This window comes from Nicotiana sylvestris, chromosome 3 (assembly GCF_000393655.2).
Source record: "Nicotiana sylvestris chromosome 3, ASM39365v2, whole genome shotgun sequence".
In the NCBI taxonomy this organism is placed as follows: domain Eukaryota; kingdom Viridiplantae; phylum Streptophyta; class Magnoliopsida; order Solanales; family Solanaceae; genus Nicotiana; species Nicotiana sylvestris.
The window spans coordinates 15402084-15420042 of NC_091059.1; the positions used below are offsets into that span (position 1 = coordinate 15402084).

Sequence of the window (17959 nt, forward strand, 5' to 3'; positions counted from 1 at the left end):
TTTAAGAATAATCGTATTTTCACTATTATTATTCTTATCAAGATAGAACCTTTACAGCTGAGGGTGTCCGCGAAAAGGAAAAAATGATTGAAAATTTATAGGACTCACCGGAGAAATAAGAAGAAGCAGATAGGAATGAACTTTACTTCTGGAAAAAGAAAAGATAAAACTTTGAGGAGGAGAAGGAGGAGAAAGGGGGTTGAAGTTGTTTAAAAAGTGAGTACAAGTTAAAAAAAAATTTAAAAAATGGGTATAGGTTAAATGGGGGCGACCAAATAAGGCGCCCCGTGCAATTTTTACCTTTTTTTTCCTTCTGTTTTCATTTTCTGAATATGAAAGTTTCTCTATTTCTCCGGACAGGGGTAAAGTCTCTTACACTCTACTTCCACAGACCCCACTCGTAAAAAAATTATAGGGTTGTTGTTGACATATCAAATCAAAACATTTGCTTTTTTATTAGACTTGTTATTTTGTCAATTAAAAAACAAATAAATGAATGAATTAGTAACCTAGGTCTCCAGGCAACAATCCTACCTAAAGCACTACCAAATAACTTTTTTTTAAAGACAACAATGTTTAACTTATGCACCTACATTAATGAAAATGATTTTGTTTATTATAATAATTATAAAACCTCACATCAAACAATTAATTATTTGATATATTACGTGCATGATTCAAGGGATATCATTTGACCACAAATAAAAATATTAGTACATGATGGACCAGACAGATGAGAGAAAAAGACCAATTCATAAATTATTATTGACTGATAAGAACTCTTTCACTATAAAAGTTATGAAACTGTGTTCATTCCTGAAATGTTGACCATGTTCATGGAAAATAAAATTTAGTAAGAGGCTACTAAAGTACAACTTGCACAACCCAACAGACAACCTTCCACAGCACCCAAGTGTGACCTAGCGGACAACGAAATGCGTAAAAACAATGGAGATAGAGTTCAAAATGCGTAGATGATTTCTCTCTATCTGCCTGAGTAGTGAGGGTAAAGTTATACGGTACCCAAAGGCGAACCAAGATTTTTACGCGACAGGGCACAATATTCTGCTCAACCGGTGCCCCCTAAAGGCTTTTAGTGTTCAGGGTGTCAAGTGCTTTAAATTAACTATTTTCAAGGTATAAACATATGCATGAAGCTTACGGGGTCCGGTAACTCCTCACTATAACATATATGTCCGCCTCTGACGGTGACCCCTCATGGTATGATGGTCGGAGATTGCACCGCCTCTGACGGTGACCCTTCATGGTACCTATGATGGTCGGAAATTGCAGGTACCTGATAGAAATAGTCAAGATGTGCAAAGGCTGATCCCAACAATACCGCTAAACAAAAAAAAAGAGACAAACTTCCAAAGTTCCATTTTAAGTTAGGGTTGACTTAATGATCTCCGGATTAAACCTCATCCTCAACCTCTTGGACCCGAGCTTTAACAGATTATTTGAAGTTTTAAGTTAAGATAGGGACACTAACAAGAAAAAAAGGCTAGAGCAAACTGAGAGCATAAGCCAAGTAGGCATTTTGGGCAGAGTTGAGGAAGATTAGTCACCTCCAAATAAATACTAACTGTGAACAAATGCAATAAACAGTTACAATTAACTTGAACAGAATCAAGAACTTTCAAAAGTAACCTGGTTCTGTATCAGGATTTTCTTACACAAAAATTGCAATTGGAGGGTTACATACCAATGTTACAGTTTCAGAGGAGGCAGAGCGGGAAATGCGCATCTTGATTCTCAGAATGAGCATTGGAATAATGGAAAAACTAGGCGTTCTACATCATGCCAAGCTGTAGGTGCCTGGTTGTTAGTTCTGTACAGAAACCGATGACTGATTGGGAATGAAATACACGAATTAGAACTATTACAGTTCTGAATATGATTCAGACAGCGATTCGTCTTCAGGTGGTCTCTGTTGGTTATAAGCAAAAGGAGGTGGTGGAGGATCGACAGACAGAGTTCCCTCCAGTACCTTGACTACCTCTCCCATTGATGGCCTCATACGTTCATCACCTTGTAAGCACCAAAATGCAATTCTAAATGCTCGTTCTAACTCTTCCAAGTCGACGCCACCCTCAATTCGCTGATCAATGGCCATTTCTCTTTCAGCTTTAACCCATTTTTCGTATGCCCAATAACAAGCCTCATCCGCATCTTGCCGTCCGGTGATTAATACAACCATCATCTTACCAAAATCTCTTACATCTGTCTCTGCTAGTCCCCCACTACTGGACGCCTCAGCTTGAATCGTCCTCAGCCCAAATTCACTTACTTTAGCCTCTAATTCTTCATCTAAGAACACATTCTCACATTTCAAATTTCCATGACTAACAAACTCCCTACATCCTGTATGCAAGTAAGATATGGCTCTTGCCACTGACAAACATATATCTATTCTTTTCGTCCATGTCAATCTCTTGCACATTCTAGGTTCTTCTAAACATTTGTCAATCGAACCATACTTGGCAAGCTCATAAACCAATAACCTACGGCCTGACTCACAGCAATAACCGTCCAACCTCAAAAGATTTTTGTGATATATACTTCCTATTTTTAGGACTGCACTCCGAAACCTCCTTTCTTCTATAGAGGCATTAAGATCTTTAACCGCAACAAGCCTGGTATCTGGAAGTACACCTTCGAACACATTCTGTCCAATTTGTTTCTTAAAATTGTCTGTCAGATCTTTGATTTCCGAGTAAGACAACACGATGCAACCGGTAGCATTAGGCACCGTATGGGCCGGAACAGATTTCTGCATCATACTTTTCCTTCTCCTGAACAGGTAAACTCCAATCCCGAATTGAAGCATGAAAAACACAACAACTGATCCAGCAGCGACTTCTAACAGACAAGCAACACAGATTTTCTGTGATACCTTTCTCGGAGCAGGTACAGGCGCAGGTAAAACAGCAATTGGGTCTGAACAAGTCTTGACAAAAGTAATGGAACCCAAAGAGGGATCTGATTGACCGCCAACGTATTGGGACTTCATCATGTGGCATTGTGCAGTCCCATTGTTGATGAAGGATGCTGCATGGCAGGACGGGTCTTTCTGACACAGACTTCTACACTGCTGCAAATTGGTTTGCACAACTGTTTTGTTTGGTGGGTATATCCCGTACAAGTACATATGATCATATCGGATCATGGATGAACCAGACTCACAAGTTGGTTTGTATGGAATCAGACATTTGGTGTTTGTGTCTCTAGTAGATCTAAATGGACACTGACAAACATAAGAGTCTGATGCATTAAAGATGCATATACCTTGGTTAGCACATGTCGCAAAGACGTCACACTGATTGATTACAGCTTGCCAAACTGTTGTCCATGACGTGGCATTAGTTTTCCACGAGTACATCCGAAGATTACCATCAGAATCTAGTCTCAGGAACCGAAACTTCACATCAGGATCACTGTGGTCTTCACCATAGACAGACGAAACAACTTTTGATCTTTGATCAATTAGTCGGAGGATTCCGTCAGAGCCAAGAATGGACCGGACAGCAGGTTGAGAAGGACCCCCAACAGTCCAGTAAATGACAGTGGAGTCCCACCTAAGTTGCATCTCACCAGAAACATTCATAACAAGACTGTAATAACTTGCTAAAGAATCCCTACTAGAAGCTCGAAGAGTATGGCCAACAGATAAACTCTGGCCAGGAAGCAATGTGTCAGATGGACTTTCAAAGCTCTGCCAAACAGCACTCTTATTCCTATTTAACAGCACAAAGTTGCCATTATCGAGCAGAACAGCTGATTCAACAGATGCATTGCCAGTTTTGTTTTGCCAAGCAATTTTTTCCGTTGCTGGATCAAACAATATCATTTCCCCACTTCGGGAAAGCTCAAAATATGCTTTGCTACTAACTTTAACATTGCCTGCCGTCCAAATGGCTGTTTGTTCACTGCTAGGAATATAAATCGAATTGAAACGGATGCCAAAGATATACTGGTCGGAGGAGTTCAAGAATCCAACTGCATAGTCCCCGTTGGATGAGACCCAACAATTGTTCTCTTCTACTGTTAGTTTGGAACCCAAAGGAATTTGCGAACTGACTACTGAAAAGAGCAAGAATCCAATAGAGACAGAAAGCAGCAAATTCGAATAACAGGCTATTCTGTCTCCTCTAACCATGTCTATTTCTGCTTGCGGAAGCAGATGAAAAGACAGAAAACTGGTTCCAGCTTCTGCATATCAACAAAAAACTTGTTTACTCGTTCCGCTGGACTACAGTAATTTAGCAACTGTAAAAGGCTTACAAGATCAAGCAATTCTAGAGCAGAAAGAATAACAATGACCATAAGAAACCAAAACCAGGTAAAAACTATTCCTTTGAAAAGGAATTGAAATACATCTATCAAATCTAAGGCCAAACTCTCAAGCTGCCAATAGCTTCCAGGTTTGAAGCAAGATCAACAACAACAACAACTACAGACTCAATGTATTCCCACAAGTAGCTTCTAGGGAGAAGTAGTGTGTACGCAGACCTTATCCCTATCTTTAAAAGGCAGAGAGGGCTATTTCCGGTAGACCTTGGCTCAGGTTTGCAACAAGATCAGGCAAACAAAAAGTGGGAAAATGATGTGAAAAGAATGGAGGTATGATTAAAGGATAAAGATGAAATATAAAGTTTAGTACCTCAAAAAAGACATTCAAAGCCCCATAAGTGGGAAGGAGCTGGCAATGAATACTGCCTGCAGACACTTTCATGAAACAGCAAATGCTCCTCTATTGCCCTATAAGAAATTTGCCATGTGAGAAAACAAAAACAAAATCCACAGCTTATGATTGAATTAAAGAGCTTATGACCTACAAAATATCAAACTGGACCATAAAATAACAGTAAACAAAGAAAACTAGGAACATGAAGAAATATATTAATGGCTAAAAAAATAGCTTTGGATTGAAATCCTGGTTCAAATGGGACCCAATTTAGGTCAATATGATGACCCTTTTAAGCATATTCAATCACTATTCTAAGGCTTTAAAGTAACACTAGAAAATGTTTTGCCAGCATCCAAAGTTGAAGACCTAATCACTACTATATTATCCCAAAAACTGAATAAATTAAAATGAAAAAGTCAATGAAAACGCATATACTTTGACAAATACACGCTACAAAGTAACCTTGTGTCCACATACACAAATAACATATACTACATCTCAAATTCTTTAAGCCAAAAAAAAAAAAAAAACAATTAGATAAGAGAAAACTTATCTAGGTGCACATGCAAGAGAGATTTTCTTCAAAAATTGAATCTTTGGGACAAATGTAGTACAAATTTGAACAACAAAAACACTATAGACCAAACAAAATTCCAAAAGTTGAAAACTAAAATGACCATTAAAATGGAGATCCTCAAAAGGGTATTCGCTAAACTTCAAGAAAATGAAAACCCAAGTGGTAAAAAAGCTTAAAATGCAGTAGACATCAACATTCCTCAAAGAAAAAGCAGAAAGTTGGTATCTTGGGAGAATTTGAGTGGTCAGTGAAAGAGATGTGACTCACCAGTAAAGAGAGAAAACTCTGTGCCTCACATTGTGGATTTTTTCTTTACTCTTATCTTAGACTGAAAAAGCAGAGAAGGGGCTGCCGGAAAATCAAGAAAGAAAAAGTTCCGGTGAGAAAAAAGGGAATGGTCTGAAAAGGTTTGAGACACTTTGGAAAAATGTCTATCAATCTTTTTGGAGAATTTTTTTCTTGAAAAGAAGGATTAGATAATTTTTCGTTACCAATGCAAGTTTTTGTTGTCTTCTTCGTTTAGTGTTACCTTTTTTTTTCTTTTTTCTTTATATTTTTTCCTTCTTGGAGTTTTGCAAATTTTGGGTTTTGTGTAGCTGTTGGAATTTTGAAAATTTTCCAGCTAAGTTTTTAAGAGGTGCTAAAAGAGAGCAAAAAAGAAAGAAAAAAGTTAGAGCGTCGCAACTCATTTGGAGTTGAACTTTGACTGTTGACTTTTGTGGTCTGTTTTGGTTCAGACTGTGACAGAGTAATAAGCTGCCCTAAGACATAAGGACGTCATTGAGTAATCTTTTGACAAATTAGCACTTTGGACGATGGTTACTTGGTGTATTGTATCGTATATTGTTACTTTAACAGAATGTTTGGTTGGAATATGATTTATACCGGTATAAATTATGCCGGTATAAGTTATATTGGGATAAATTATGCTGGGATTATTATTTATTCGTTGTTTGATATGTTGTATTAAGAATGACAATTGCATAATTTCTAAGAAGAAGATATAAGTTATACCGATGTTAATTACTCTACCTTCTATAAGGTATAAGTTATCCCAGTGTTAAAATTAACACTGGAATAACTTATATCTGATTTGCTAACCAAACAAAGTATTAAGGTGGTATTAAATTTTTATACCACCATTATACCTTCTTATACCTCATACCAAACGACCCCTAAATATATTATTTATTTTGATTGTCACTGAAATTTTATTGTATTGTGTCGTTAAATTGTTGTTATATAACGAGGAAAAGTGTCATTTTATGGAACGACAGATTTGGTGAGGTAGTGTCGTTTTCTTACTTTTTTTTCTCTCATTTTACCCTTGTTATTGTTAAATAATCATATTTTATCCTTTAACCTACTTTTTATATAATAATTATACTTCGAATCCTATTTTTTCTTACTAATGCTGCAAGTTTATTCTTCATATTTTTGGTGCGTGATATCATAAATCGACGCCAAACGATATAATTTATCCAAATGTTGTATTATCAAACAATACAATACAATACGATACATTATGAAACGACATGTAACAACAATCCAAACAAGTTGTAAGTTAGTACAAAAATTAACCAATTCATAAAATATTATCATTATTAGCCAATTAGCTATTTATAGCCAAGAAAACATCAAATTTTTTATTTCTTTTAAGTGGGTATTGTTAGAATAGATTGAATAAATCTTAAGAAATTTAAATCTCAATTTTGGGATGATTTGGTATAGTTTTGAGATGGTTTGAATTGAAAATTTGAAGTAGAAGATAAACATGAAAAAGATGATGTGTATCTCACTATGTATCATTTGTGTATCGCACATGTATCATATTTGTATTAAATGTGTCTCACGTGTATATCTATGTATACTTGTATGCGTGATACATTTTTAATACATGTGTCACGGAAAAAATTTTGAACTTGATTTTAACTACGAATTTTGATACCAAATTAGTCCAGTTCACCTCCAATCTTCCTCAAATTTTGTATATTTACTCATCTAAAAAATATCCTTTTTTGCTTAGTTTTTTGAAATCCTGTATATCTATTTTTTATCACCTTATTTGTTATCTCATCCATGATTTTTTTTTCGTTTTGCATCTAATGTTGTTAATCATGCTTTAAAATATGGAAGGAGATCTTTGCATGTGATTATTGGAGAGAAAGAATCCTTATTTATTTGATTTTTTAATTTTTGTATATACTGGGCAAATTTTGGTAAGTATATAATTATGGCTAGAGATTGATAAGTTAAAACTTATTTGGGACATTTTTGTAAGATTCCCTAATCTATTGTTTATATAGTACATCACAAATGCCAAAGCGTGTGGGAGACATTCAAAATTAATCTGATTTATAATTGCTAATTAAGAATTAGTCACCGTAAAAATTAGCTACTATTTTAAGATTAATTAAAATTTAGTCAATTTTTTATGCGACAATAAAATTTGGACAAAAATATCTTAAGTTAAAATTGAAAATTTTTAACATAATATGTTAGAGTTCGAACTTTTTATATATGGAATTCTAGCATAATGTGTTAGAGTTTGAAATACCCTATATGAAAATTTCAGCATAATACGCTGGAGTTTGAACTTTTACAAGTTAAACTCCTGCATAATATGTTAGAATTCGCATACAAAGTGTCTTTGAAGTTTGAACTCCAGTATAATATGTTGAAATTTTATATGCAAAAGTTTCATAATCCATATGTTGGATTATTTTTCCGTATTTGCTAAGGGTATTTTCTTCAGATTTTATCTCCTCCATAAAATAGTGGCTATTTTTTTGACAAAGCGTGATATCCCCATTTTTAATCATGAACTAATTATGAAAAAATTATAGTAGTAATACATAAAATTCATTATATAATGAAGAATAACATAATGATTGTCATTAAAATTGGGATATTAAAGTCAACAATTAGATTTACTAATTAATTAATGCATATTAAACATTTTAAAAATACTTAAGTTGAATGTTCTTACTACACGATGCAAATCATGAGTTTTATTTTTAGTTTTATTTACTAAAAAGTTGTTGCTTACTTAAAAACATTTTCTCTGTGTAGCTAATACACATAACATTTAGCAACTCGTGAGTTATATAAGTATTATTTAATATTTATGCGGAAGAGCAAATATTATCTAAATATTGCTTTAGCAAGGAGTTTTATATATTAAGCCAAATACCTAATTACTAACATATAGTTTTCCTTATTTTTTTTTTGTCAGAAAAAAAAAAGTTATTCAACCTACACTACTAAAAATTTGGCTAAAATCCCCCGCGGCCGAGACCAACTTAGGTCGGTCAAAAAATTCGGTCGATTTTTCAAAATATTTTATTTTTTACTTTTTGTTTTTACGAAATCGATCAACTTCAGTCAGTTTTTTCTGTGCAGAAATGCGAAAAAATATTTTTACGTATAGTAAAATTTATTTTTCAAGAAACTGACCAACTTCGAACGATAATATTATTTTTTTTAATAATTCGACCGAAATCGGTCGGTTATTTTAGCACAGAAATGCAAATAAAGAGTATAAATAAAATAAAGTCTTAAACTAAAAGGCACCAGTGGTCTAGTAGTAGAATAGTATCTGTCACGACCCGAATTTTTCACCCTCGGGAATCGTAATGGCGCCTACTCGTGGAAGCTAGGCAAGCCGAATATTATAAAATCTTTACCCTTTTAATAAACATGTTCAACAATTTAAAATAATAAGTGATTAAACAACGAAATAAATTAAATAATCGAAAATGCGGAAGTCGAAACTTAATAATTCAACCAAACACTGCTACATAATCTGAAGTACAATACTACCCAGAATTTGGTGTCACAAGTCACGGAGTATCTAAGAATACTACAAATAAGGTCTGAATGGAAATACATAAGCCTGTCTTTGAATAAGTAAAAACAGAAAGAGAAAAGATAGGAGGAGATGCCAAGGCCCGCGGACGTCTGCGGGGCTACCTCGGGTCGCCTGAATGGACTGAAGACAGCACCCTCACTGCGGTCCAAACGTTTCGGTATCAGTATATGCACACAGTGCAGAGTGTAGTATCACCACAACCGACCCTATGTGCTGGTAAGTGCCTAGCCTAATCTCGGCGAAGTAGTGACGAGGCTAGGATCAGACTACCAAATAAATTTGTGCAGTTAAATAATATACAGCAAAAATAGAAGTAGATAATTGTAAGCACGTGATTTTTGCTTCACGGACAATCACTCCAAAAGAAAACAAAAATAGTGACCAGTGACCTCGCTGTGCAAATTTTCAATTTTTCATGACATGTACTGCTAGTCATTTGTGGTTCGGTCCATTTTGCATTTAATCTTATCGATCAAAATACAAAGTACGTCTGTCATGGTAATCAAACCGTAATTCGGTCGTTGAAAGAAAATTCAAAATATATATATATGCATCGTTCGTTCTAGGTTGTGATTTAACTTACTTAAATATTTTTATGATAATTGTGTTAAAATGTTACATTGTTGTTTGTTTTAATTTCATTGTTTTTATTATTTCATTTTGGTTTTAAAATTAGAAAAAAAACAAAAGAAAAGAGTGAATGAAAATCAGTTTGGGCCCAAGAAATGTAACAAAAATAGGCCCAAAACCGGCACACCAGTCCAGTCCAAGACCGACCTGCCCAAGTACGGACCCAAACGACGTCGTTTTAGGGACGGTTAATCTGAGCCATTCATCTCCATTGATCCGACGGCCCTTATTGGCCCTCGTGACCCGACCCATTCCCATTTTAACCGACCCCCTACTTAACCAAACGGCACCGTATTGTTAAGCTTCCCCAATCCTGACCATCAATTGTAATCAATCCAACGGCCAGGATTGAATCACCCTCCTCATATATAAACCTAACCTAACACCCCGCGCCCCCTATCCGAACCCCCCCTCCACTCATCGTCTTCACCAAACACTGAAACCCCCCCAAACCCTAGCAGCCGCCCTGATTTCCCCCGGCGGCATGAACGCCGATGACCACCTCCTGAACACCCTAGGACCCCCTCACTCTCCTGAACATGGATCTATTACCCCCTAGCCTCGAATCACCTTCCTTCATCTCGAATCTTCATTTGAAGATTCGAGTCGAACCCGGACCTATACCAAACCTCACCATCTTCGTACCAGACACTCCCCTAACCTCCCTCGTGACCAAACCAGGCTTGGTTTGGTCCGAATCTACCCACAACTCCTAAAAAACCAGATCTGAAGACCCAAAACCTAGAACACGAATAGCCTTGGAATCCGGCCGGTCTTAACAGGGGTTTGAGGTCTAATAGACCTTAATCAAGGTGTTCTCGTGTGAGAACACCCTGATTAAAGTTTGTTCGGCCTCAAATGGTCGAAGCTAAGTCGGATTTGGGTCAGTTTGGTTTAAACTCTTTCAGTAAGTTTTCCCTTCTCTTTGTTTTAATTTTGATTGAGTTGTTAGCATGCTTTGTTGTGACTGTGTGTTATTGTCTGATAATTTTCTTAATTTCTTCCATCTCTGTCAAAGACCTTTTTATTTGGTCGATTGTTTTCTGTGTATGTTCTGAATATATTCTGTGATATACATGTTCGATTAGGATAGTCGTCGCATAAATAATTCATATAGGTTCCCAGTAATTGAACAAAAGTTGTCTGATGCCCTTTGGGTCCCTGTACGTATTGTTTATGTGAACGATTGATTATTACCTGTTGTATTTAGTATAGTCGACTCGATAAACATCGTCGATTGGTTTTCTATAACTAATTGATCAAATGAACTAATAATGTCACATGACTGATCGAACCATGTCACTAACTGAATGCCCGACACTGTTTGAAATGGGTTTGTTTGTATTGCAAAACGACTGAAAAGATTCAGCCCATGGGCAGTTCTGAATTTGAACTTTCAGAAGTTCAAAATGCACAGATGCTGCAATGGGTTTAGGGCAGTAATTATCAGGGTTTAACAGGGGTAGTCTGGGGTTTGAAAAGAACAGAAAAGCTTAGTTTAAATGAGCTGACAAGTAGGGTACTAAATTGGGATTAAACTAATGCCAATGGGGAACAAGACACAAGAGTATGGGGTTTAAAATGAATACTTAAATGAACCCATAACTCTTGAACAAAAGGAATAAGCCAAGCGTGGGGAACAAAGGGCTGGCATCAAAAAGATGCTTAGGCATGGGATTTAATAGGTATGGACAGTCTGCAAATTGGCAGGATCCAGGCAGCTTGACTGCACTGTTTGTTTGGCTTATAAATAGGCCATTGCAGAACTTAAAAGGGGATGGAAATTTTAGTCTTGAGAGAGGTCTTGTGAGTTGAAGAAAACTGAAAAAATATAAGGAAATTTCCAGAAACACTGTAACCAAACACTGTCTGAAAACTACAGAAGAATTCATATTGGTCAAGCTGTCTTGGCCAAGTTCTGTTGTTTGCCCTGATTGAGCTGCTTGTGATTGTTGAACTGCTGGTGTTGCTGCATCGAATACTCTGTTATTTCTGTTGTTTCACTACTCTTTTCTGGGATTACTTGTTTGGTGCTCGACCATCTGTTGGTTTTCTTTGTTCTGGAAACTGTTGCTGGTTGTCTGTGGACTGTGGAAAACACTTGTGGTTGTTGGTTTGTTGCTGTGTTGTTGCTGTGTATCTGCTGTTGCTGTGTTTGTTGCATACTACCCAGCTGATCATTCCTTTCTTCTTTTGTCCTCTATACCAGGTACACAACCAATACACTGTCAAATGTAATTGGAAAATTGAGCATGAATACAAAAAGAAAAGACCTGAAGTTGACTTTCATACATAGATTGTTACATTAGATATCATGTACTGTATAATAATTTTCATTCCTGTGTTGACAATAGAAGTAGCATGTATGCCCAGTGTATATCAATATAGATTAGCTGAATGATAGTTTATATATGTATGCTGATAGGTGAAAATATTCCCAATGAAATAGGTTGTATCTTAGACTTAGTTTTACTTTGTAGTATGTCCTTTAATGTAGGCCAAGCATGAAAATCGTACTCTATTAGTTAAGTTCTTTCCTTTCTGATAAACTGCTTCATATAACTGGTAAACCATGTTTTAAGACAAAGAACACGGAGACTGCAATCTCAACCTCACGAAGGTCGAGCCCGGGTCGAAACAGACCAAGCAGGCCTGCATCGAACAAACAATGGCCCAGGTCTGGTCCATCACGCATGGGCTGGATTTGGGCCCTTAATTTTTGCTCGGCCGACTGTGTACGTGGCCGTGCTTCTGATTTTGTGCAAGCACTCGGAATTCTGTATAGATAACTTGCAAGCATGTAATTAACTAGGGCTATCTACTGTTTTCAATTAGTAGAGACAAACGCAACAAGAAACGTAGTTGCTATAGGATATCCTTTTAAAATAAGGACGAGATGAGCCTCGACAAAAAATAAAGAAAAACGCACAAATTGCGGGGCCCTTGTTAAATATATATATGTTGAAGCATTCAGTCCCTAAGGTGGGTCGTTTAGCAAATCTCACGACCCTCCCGGAATAATAACGCGATAGCCTCTTTAAGCGCGTATTTAATAATTTTACCTTCTTAAATTCGGGTGTGCATTTATGTGACCCAAATCCAAATCTCGACGGATTCGAAATGTGTTTCTAATCACTGGTACATTGATTGTGACGTGGTTCGAGATGCATGTCCATGACGTCGCAAATTCCTTTTAAAAATAGAACGAGACGAGCCTCGACAAACAAAATGTACAAAGCTGCGGGGCCCTCTAGATGCATGTATATATTAAAGTATTTAGAATTCGGGATGTGCCGTTTAACGAATTTTTACGACTTTCCCCAAAATAACAAGACGCTAGTTGCTTTAGGCGCGCCTTTAACAATTTATTTTCCTTAATTCGGGTGCACATTTATGTGACCCAAATCCAAATCTCAACCGAGTCGAGATATATCGATAACCACGGGTACATTGATGTAACGTGGTTCGAGATATGTTTTCACGACGTTGCAATTCTCGTAAAAATAATAATAATGACAAAAGCGGTTAAAAGATAAAATTTGCACATGGTTCATAATTGTATTTAAAATCAGATAAATAAGCCGAATATAACAGTTGAGCGACCGTGCTAGAACCACGGAACTCGGGAATGCCTAACACCTTCTCCCGGGTTAACAGAATTCCTTATCCGGATTTCTGGTACGCAGACTGTAATATAGAGTCATTCTTTTCCTAGATTCGGGATTAAAATTGGTGACTTGGGACACCCTAAATCTCCCAAGTGGCGACTCTGAAATAATTAAACCAATCCCGTCTCGATTGTCCTTTAATTGGAAAAACTCCCTTGCACCCTTGCGGGTGCGTAAAAAGGAGGTGTGACAGCTCTGGCGACTCTGCTGGGGATCATCGACCCAGAACCACTGGTTCAGGGTTCAAGAATTCGAGCTTAGAATAATTGTTATATTTGGCTTTATTATCTGATCTTTATTACATGTTTTTGCATAACGTGCTAAATGTTGTCTTTTACCGCTTTGATATTATCTGAACTGTATATAAACTGTGCTGAAACCCTTCTCTTCTTACCTCCGGGGAGAAGCTCGCTGGTCGAGACTCCCTATTCTGTTAGTGTCAATACCTGAAATAAGAAAGAGGTCGGACAAGTTACAAAGTCGGACGATCTCGCGGGTCCCCGATACGTAGCCCCCTCCTCGACTCGAGTTGTCCGCTCAGGTACACAGTCTAGAACAAATACCCAGGGTATAAACCTAGTATAACGAAACTTCATGCCAGATCCCTAGTAGGAACGTTTATTTGCATCATGTTGCATTTGACTTAGGGGGCTCAACACAGGGGTTGGGTCCGTCTAGGACAGGCAACCTGAAATGAAAAGACCATCCTGCTGCATCCTATTTGTTTTGCGCATTTATTTGCTTCGGTTCCGCATGCTGACCGGTTTCTAAAAAAAAAAAATAGCAGCGTAGGGAGATAATTACTTATTTTGGAAAAATAAAACCAATGTCCAAGTAGTGTCGAAACCTCGCCGGAATTTTTCTAAAAAAAAAATTCATCATTCAAAAAATATGTTGTTTCTCTCATAGTATCTCTTTTATAAATTCAGACTAATAGTCTAAATACTTCCTAAAAAAAAATTTAGTCTTTATCTCTTTTCGAAAGAAAATAATAAAAAAAATATTCTTGCTTTCTGGGTTTAATTGATTTTCTCTATTCATGATGGCCCGAACTACGCGGGTTTGATTCTCACCGGATGTGAGATACGTAGGCAACCCTCGTCGGGTTCAACCCCATTTTTGCTAAAATAGCCAAAATCAATAAAAAAATATATAAAAAAAGAAGAAAAAGACGTGTCAAATTTTAAAAAAGAGTCATAAATAAGTCAGGTGATGCTGTTTTGTCATAAATAGCCGAATATTTCCGAAAGGGATGCCGGAAGGCTGACTTTGCATAAACAGCCACCTTTGGGTCTTGTTTAGTATGGTTGTCCAATTGACCCACACAACCTTAAAATCTTCGTCCCCAAAGTGCTTAAAGGCCGTGTTCAAAACTTGATCCCCTTTGTAAAATATTTTTGAGTCAAGTCATTTTGTTAAAATCACCTTAATAAATGTGCAGGATGAGCACGATGCAAAATGAACATTTTTCAATAATGACCAAAATCCCTGTCAAGTTACGGCTATGGTGGAATGATCTAGGTGTTGAAGGACAAAATGAGGTTAAGAAATATCTGAAAGGTCTCGTGGGTTTGTTGGAATCCAGCCTCGGGGAGATATCATAAGAGCTTTAGTCACTTACTGGGACCCGGCGCACAATGTTTTCCATTTCTCTGATTTTGAACTCACCCCGACTTTGGAAGAAATGGCTGGGTACATCGGAAATGCTGAACTTCCGTTGAGGCAAAAATACTTGGTCGCCCCAAGAGCTGTCACGGTACATCGGTTCCTAGATTCACTGAAGATACCCAGAACGGTCCACGACCCGGATCTGGCTGCCGGTTTTTGTACTCCATGCTTCATATATGATAGGTACGGTCATGAGGGAGGATTCAATAATCCAATCAACAAACTGTGCAGCAAAGGTATTCGTCAGAAGTGGGACAAACACAGACGGGTAGCCTTCATGATGATGTTCCTGGGCCTTCTGGTATTTCCAAGGAAAGACGGAAACATTGATTTGAAGATATCCGGGGTCGTCAACACTTTACTCACGCAAAGTGACAGTACTCTCGTGCCTATGTTGGTATCTGACATCTTTCGAGCTCTTACAGCCTGTAAAGCTGGAGGAAATTTCTTCGAAGGTTGTAACTTGCTCCTACAAATGTGGATGACCGAGCACCTCTGCCATCGTTCCGAGATTTTGAGCCATGGCTCCCCGGAAAAGACTTGCATAGAAGAATTTTACACGAGAACCAAAGAGATTAGTTTGCCCAAATGAGTCATGGCATGGACCTCGTTCTTTCAAGCTCTTACTGCCAGCCAAATACAATGGACACTGTCACACCTCCTTTTTCCGCCCCCGCGAGGGGTGCAAGGGAGTTTTTTCCAATTAAAGGACAATCGAAACGGGATTTATTTATGTATTTCAGAGTCGCCACTTGAGAGATTTAGGGTGTCCCAAGTCACCAATTTTAATCCCGAATCGAGGATAAGAATGACTCTGTTTAACAGTATGCGCACCAGAAATCCGGATAAGGAATTCTGTTAACCCGGGAGAAGGTGTTAGGCATTCCCGAGTTCCGTGATTCTAGCACGGTCGCTCAACTGTCATATTCGGCTTATTTATCTGATTTTAATACAAATATGAACTTATGTGCAAATTTTATCTTTTTACCGCTTTTATTATTTTTTAATTATTTTTACAAGAATGTGAACATTGTTTAAAAACATGTCTTTGGATTGCGTCACATAAAATGCACCCGCGATCAGGAACGTATTTTTATTCAATGTTTTGGGATTTGGATTTGGGTCGCATAAATGCGCACCCGTGTTTAAGAATGTATTATTATTAAAATCATGCCTAAAGCGATTAACGTGTTATTATTTATGGGTAAGACTGTGGAATTCACTAAACAATCCATCCCGAATTCTAAATACTCAATTAAACATTTATTGAGGGCCCCGCAGTTAGTGCATTTTATTGGGCGAGGCTCATCTCATTTTATTTTTAAAAGGACAGTCCTAAAATGCCTACATTTTTTATTGAAATTTGTCTCTACAAAATAAAGGAGAAATATCTTAATTTATTTACATGTTATTACCTAGTTACATTATACTAGGCATGTTCTCAGTTTGTCAAATTAAAAAAAACATAGCAATTCTAATTTTAATCCTAGACCATTTATATGCTGAAATTAACCAATATTATTTAACTAAATAAATTTCTACCAACTTCCTACTAGATGGCCTATTCGTTTGATTTTTTATTCAACGGAATTACTACACCATTTATTTATTTTTAGGCAATAGATGTAGATAGTTCATTTGTTAAGCTATCGTCGAATGTTCCACTATATGTATTAAATATCTACATGATTCTGATTTTTTGCAAACTACATAATTTATACATACAAATAAAATTCAGAATATAATTAAATATAATTCAAAATTTCAACTCTTCATTTTTTCGTATTCATGCTTCATATTTCGGATTACAATAACCAGCGTGTCAGTTGTGTACCTGATATTGGAAGCAAAAGAAAATGAAGATGAGAATCAGCAGCAGCAGTAAAATCAGTACAACACAGCAACAATAGCCCAACAACAGTAACAACCCAGTAACAGACCGGTGGAGTAGTAATCCAAAAAAACAAAAGCTTCAGCTTTTATGAAACAACAATCAATTCTGATTTCAAACAACAAAAGAAAGCAGGATATTTTTTTTAGTTTTTTTTTATTTGAAAGCTTAAATATTTTTTCGGAATTTTCTATCTCTTAAATGTTCAGCCCTTTTCTCTCTTATTTTCAGATTTTTTTCTCTCTCCCTGTGTATTTTTTCTCTATCTCTCTGTCTATATTTTTTGATTTCAAGACCTCACATATATAACCCATCCCATAAACCTTTCAATTAATTAAAATCCATACTTTTCTCTACCCAACCCATTATCTTTCCACTCATCCCCATTACATTAAATAAACATATCACACCACCCCATTTCATTTTGTCCCCCATGCTTCATTTAAAATAATGCAAGATTCCCCTTTAAATTAAATCTTGTCCCCCCTTTATATTAAATAATCATATCACAACCCACCCCATTTCATTTTGTCCCCCATGCTTCAAATAAACAATTACAAAATGTACAATTCCTAAACTACCCCTTCCGACCTTACTGAAATTACCAAACTACCCCTGAACGTATTACAAATTTACCAAACTACCCATCAGCTATAACACATCAATTAATCAAACTGAACCAAAATATAGACAATATGATCAATTTCTAACAATGTTCAAACAACAATATGAACATGGATGAACATCATAACAACAATATCACATGAACACGATTTTAACAACATTTCAACAACAAATCACATGAACACAAATTGAACAACAAAGAACAACTAAAATTTGATTGAACAATATTTTAGCAACAAACAATCCTATTTTCGGATTCAACAACAACAACAAACAAAGTATGAAGATTTCTAAATTCAATCATATTGAACTTAAAATCAACTCTAACAACATTACAACA

General features: G+C 36.5%; 1 protein-coding gene across 1 annotated transcript; it reads right to left on the reverse strand.

Annotated features, from left to right (window-relative positions):
* Window positions 1-1637: 1637 nt before the first annotated feature.
* LOC104220324 (G-type lectin S-receptor-like serine/threonine-protein kinase SD3-1) lies at window positions 1638-5841 on the reverse strand. The gene is made up of 3 exons (XM_009771169.2): window positions 5535-5841; window positions 4664-4761; window positions 1638-4212 (listed from the first exon to the last, which is right to left on the reverse strand). Exon 3 carries the CDS (start codon window positions 4157-4159, stop codon window positions 1883-1885), a length of 2277 nt encoding a protein of 758 aa, XP_009769471.1. The 5' UTR covers window positions 4160-4212; window positions 4664-4761; window positions 5535-5841; the 3' UTR covers window positions 1638-1882.
* Between the last annotated feature and the right edge of the window lie 12118 nt (window positions 5842-17959).

Excerpts from the sequence above, each read along its gene's own strand:
- LOC104220324 (XM_009771169.2), bottom strand. The coding sequence starts at position 4,159 with ATGGTTAGAGGAGACAGAATAGCCTGTTATTCGAATTTGCTGCTTTCT.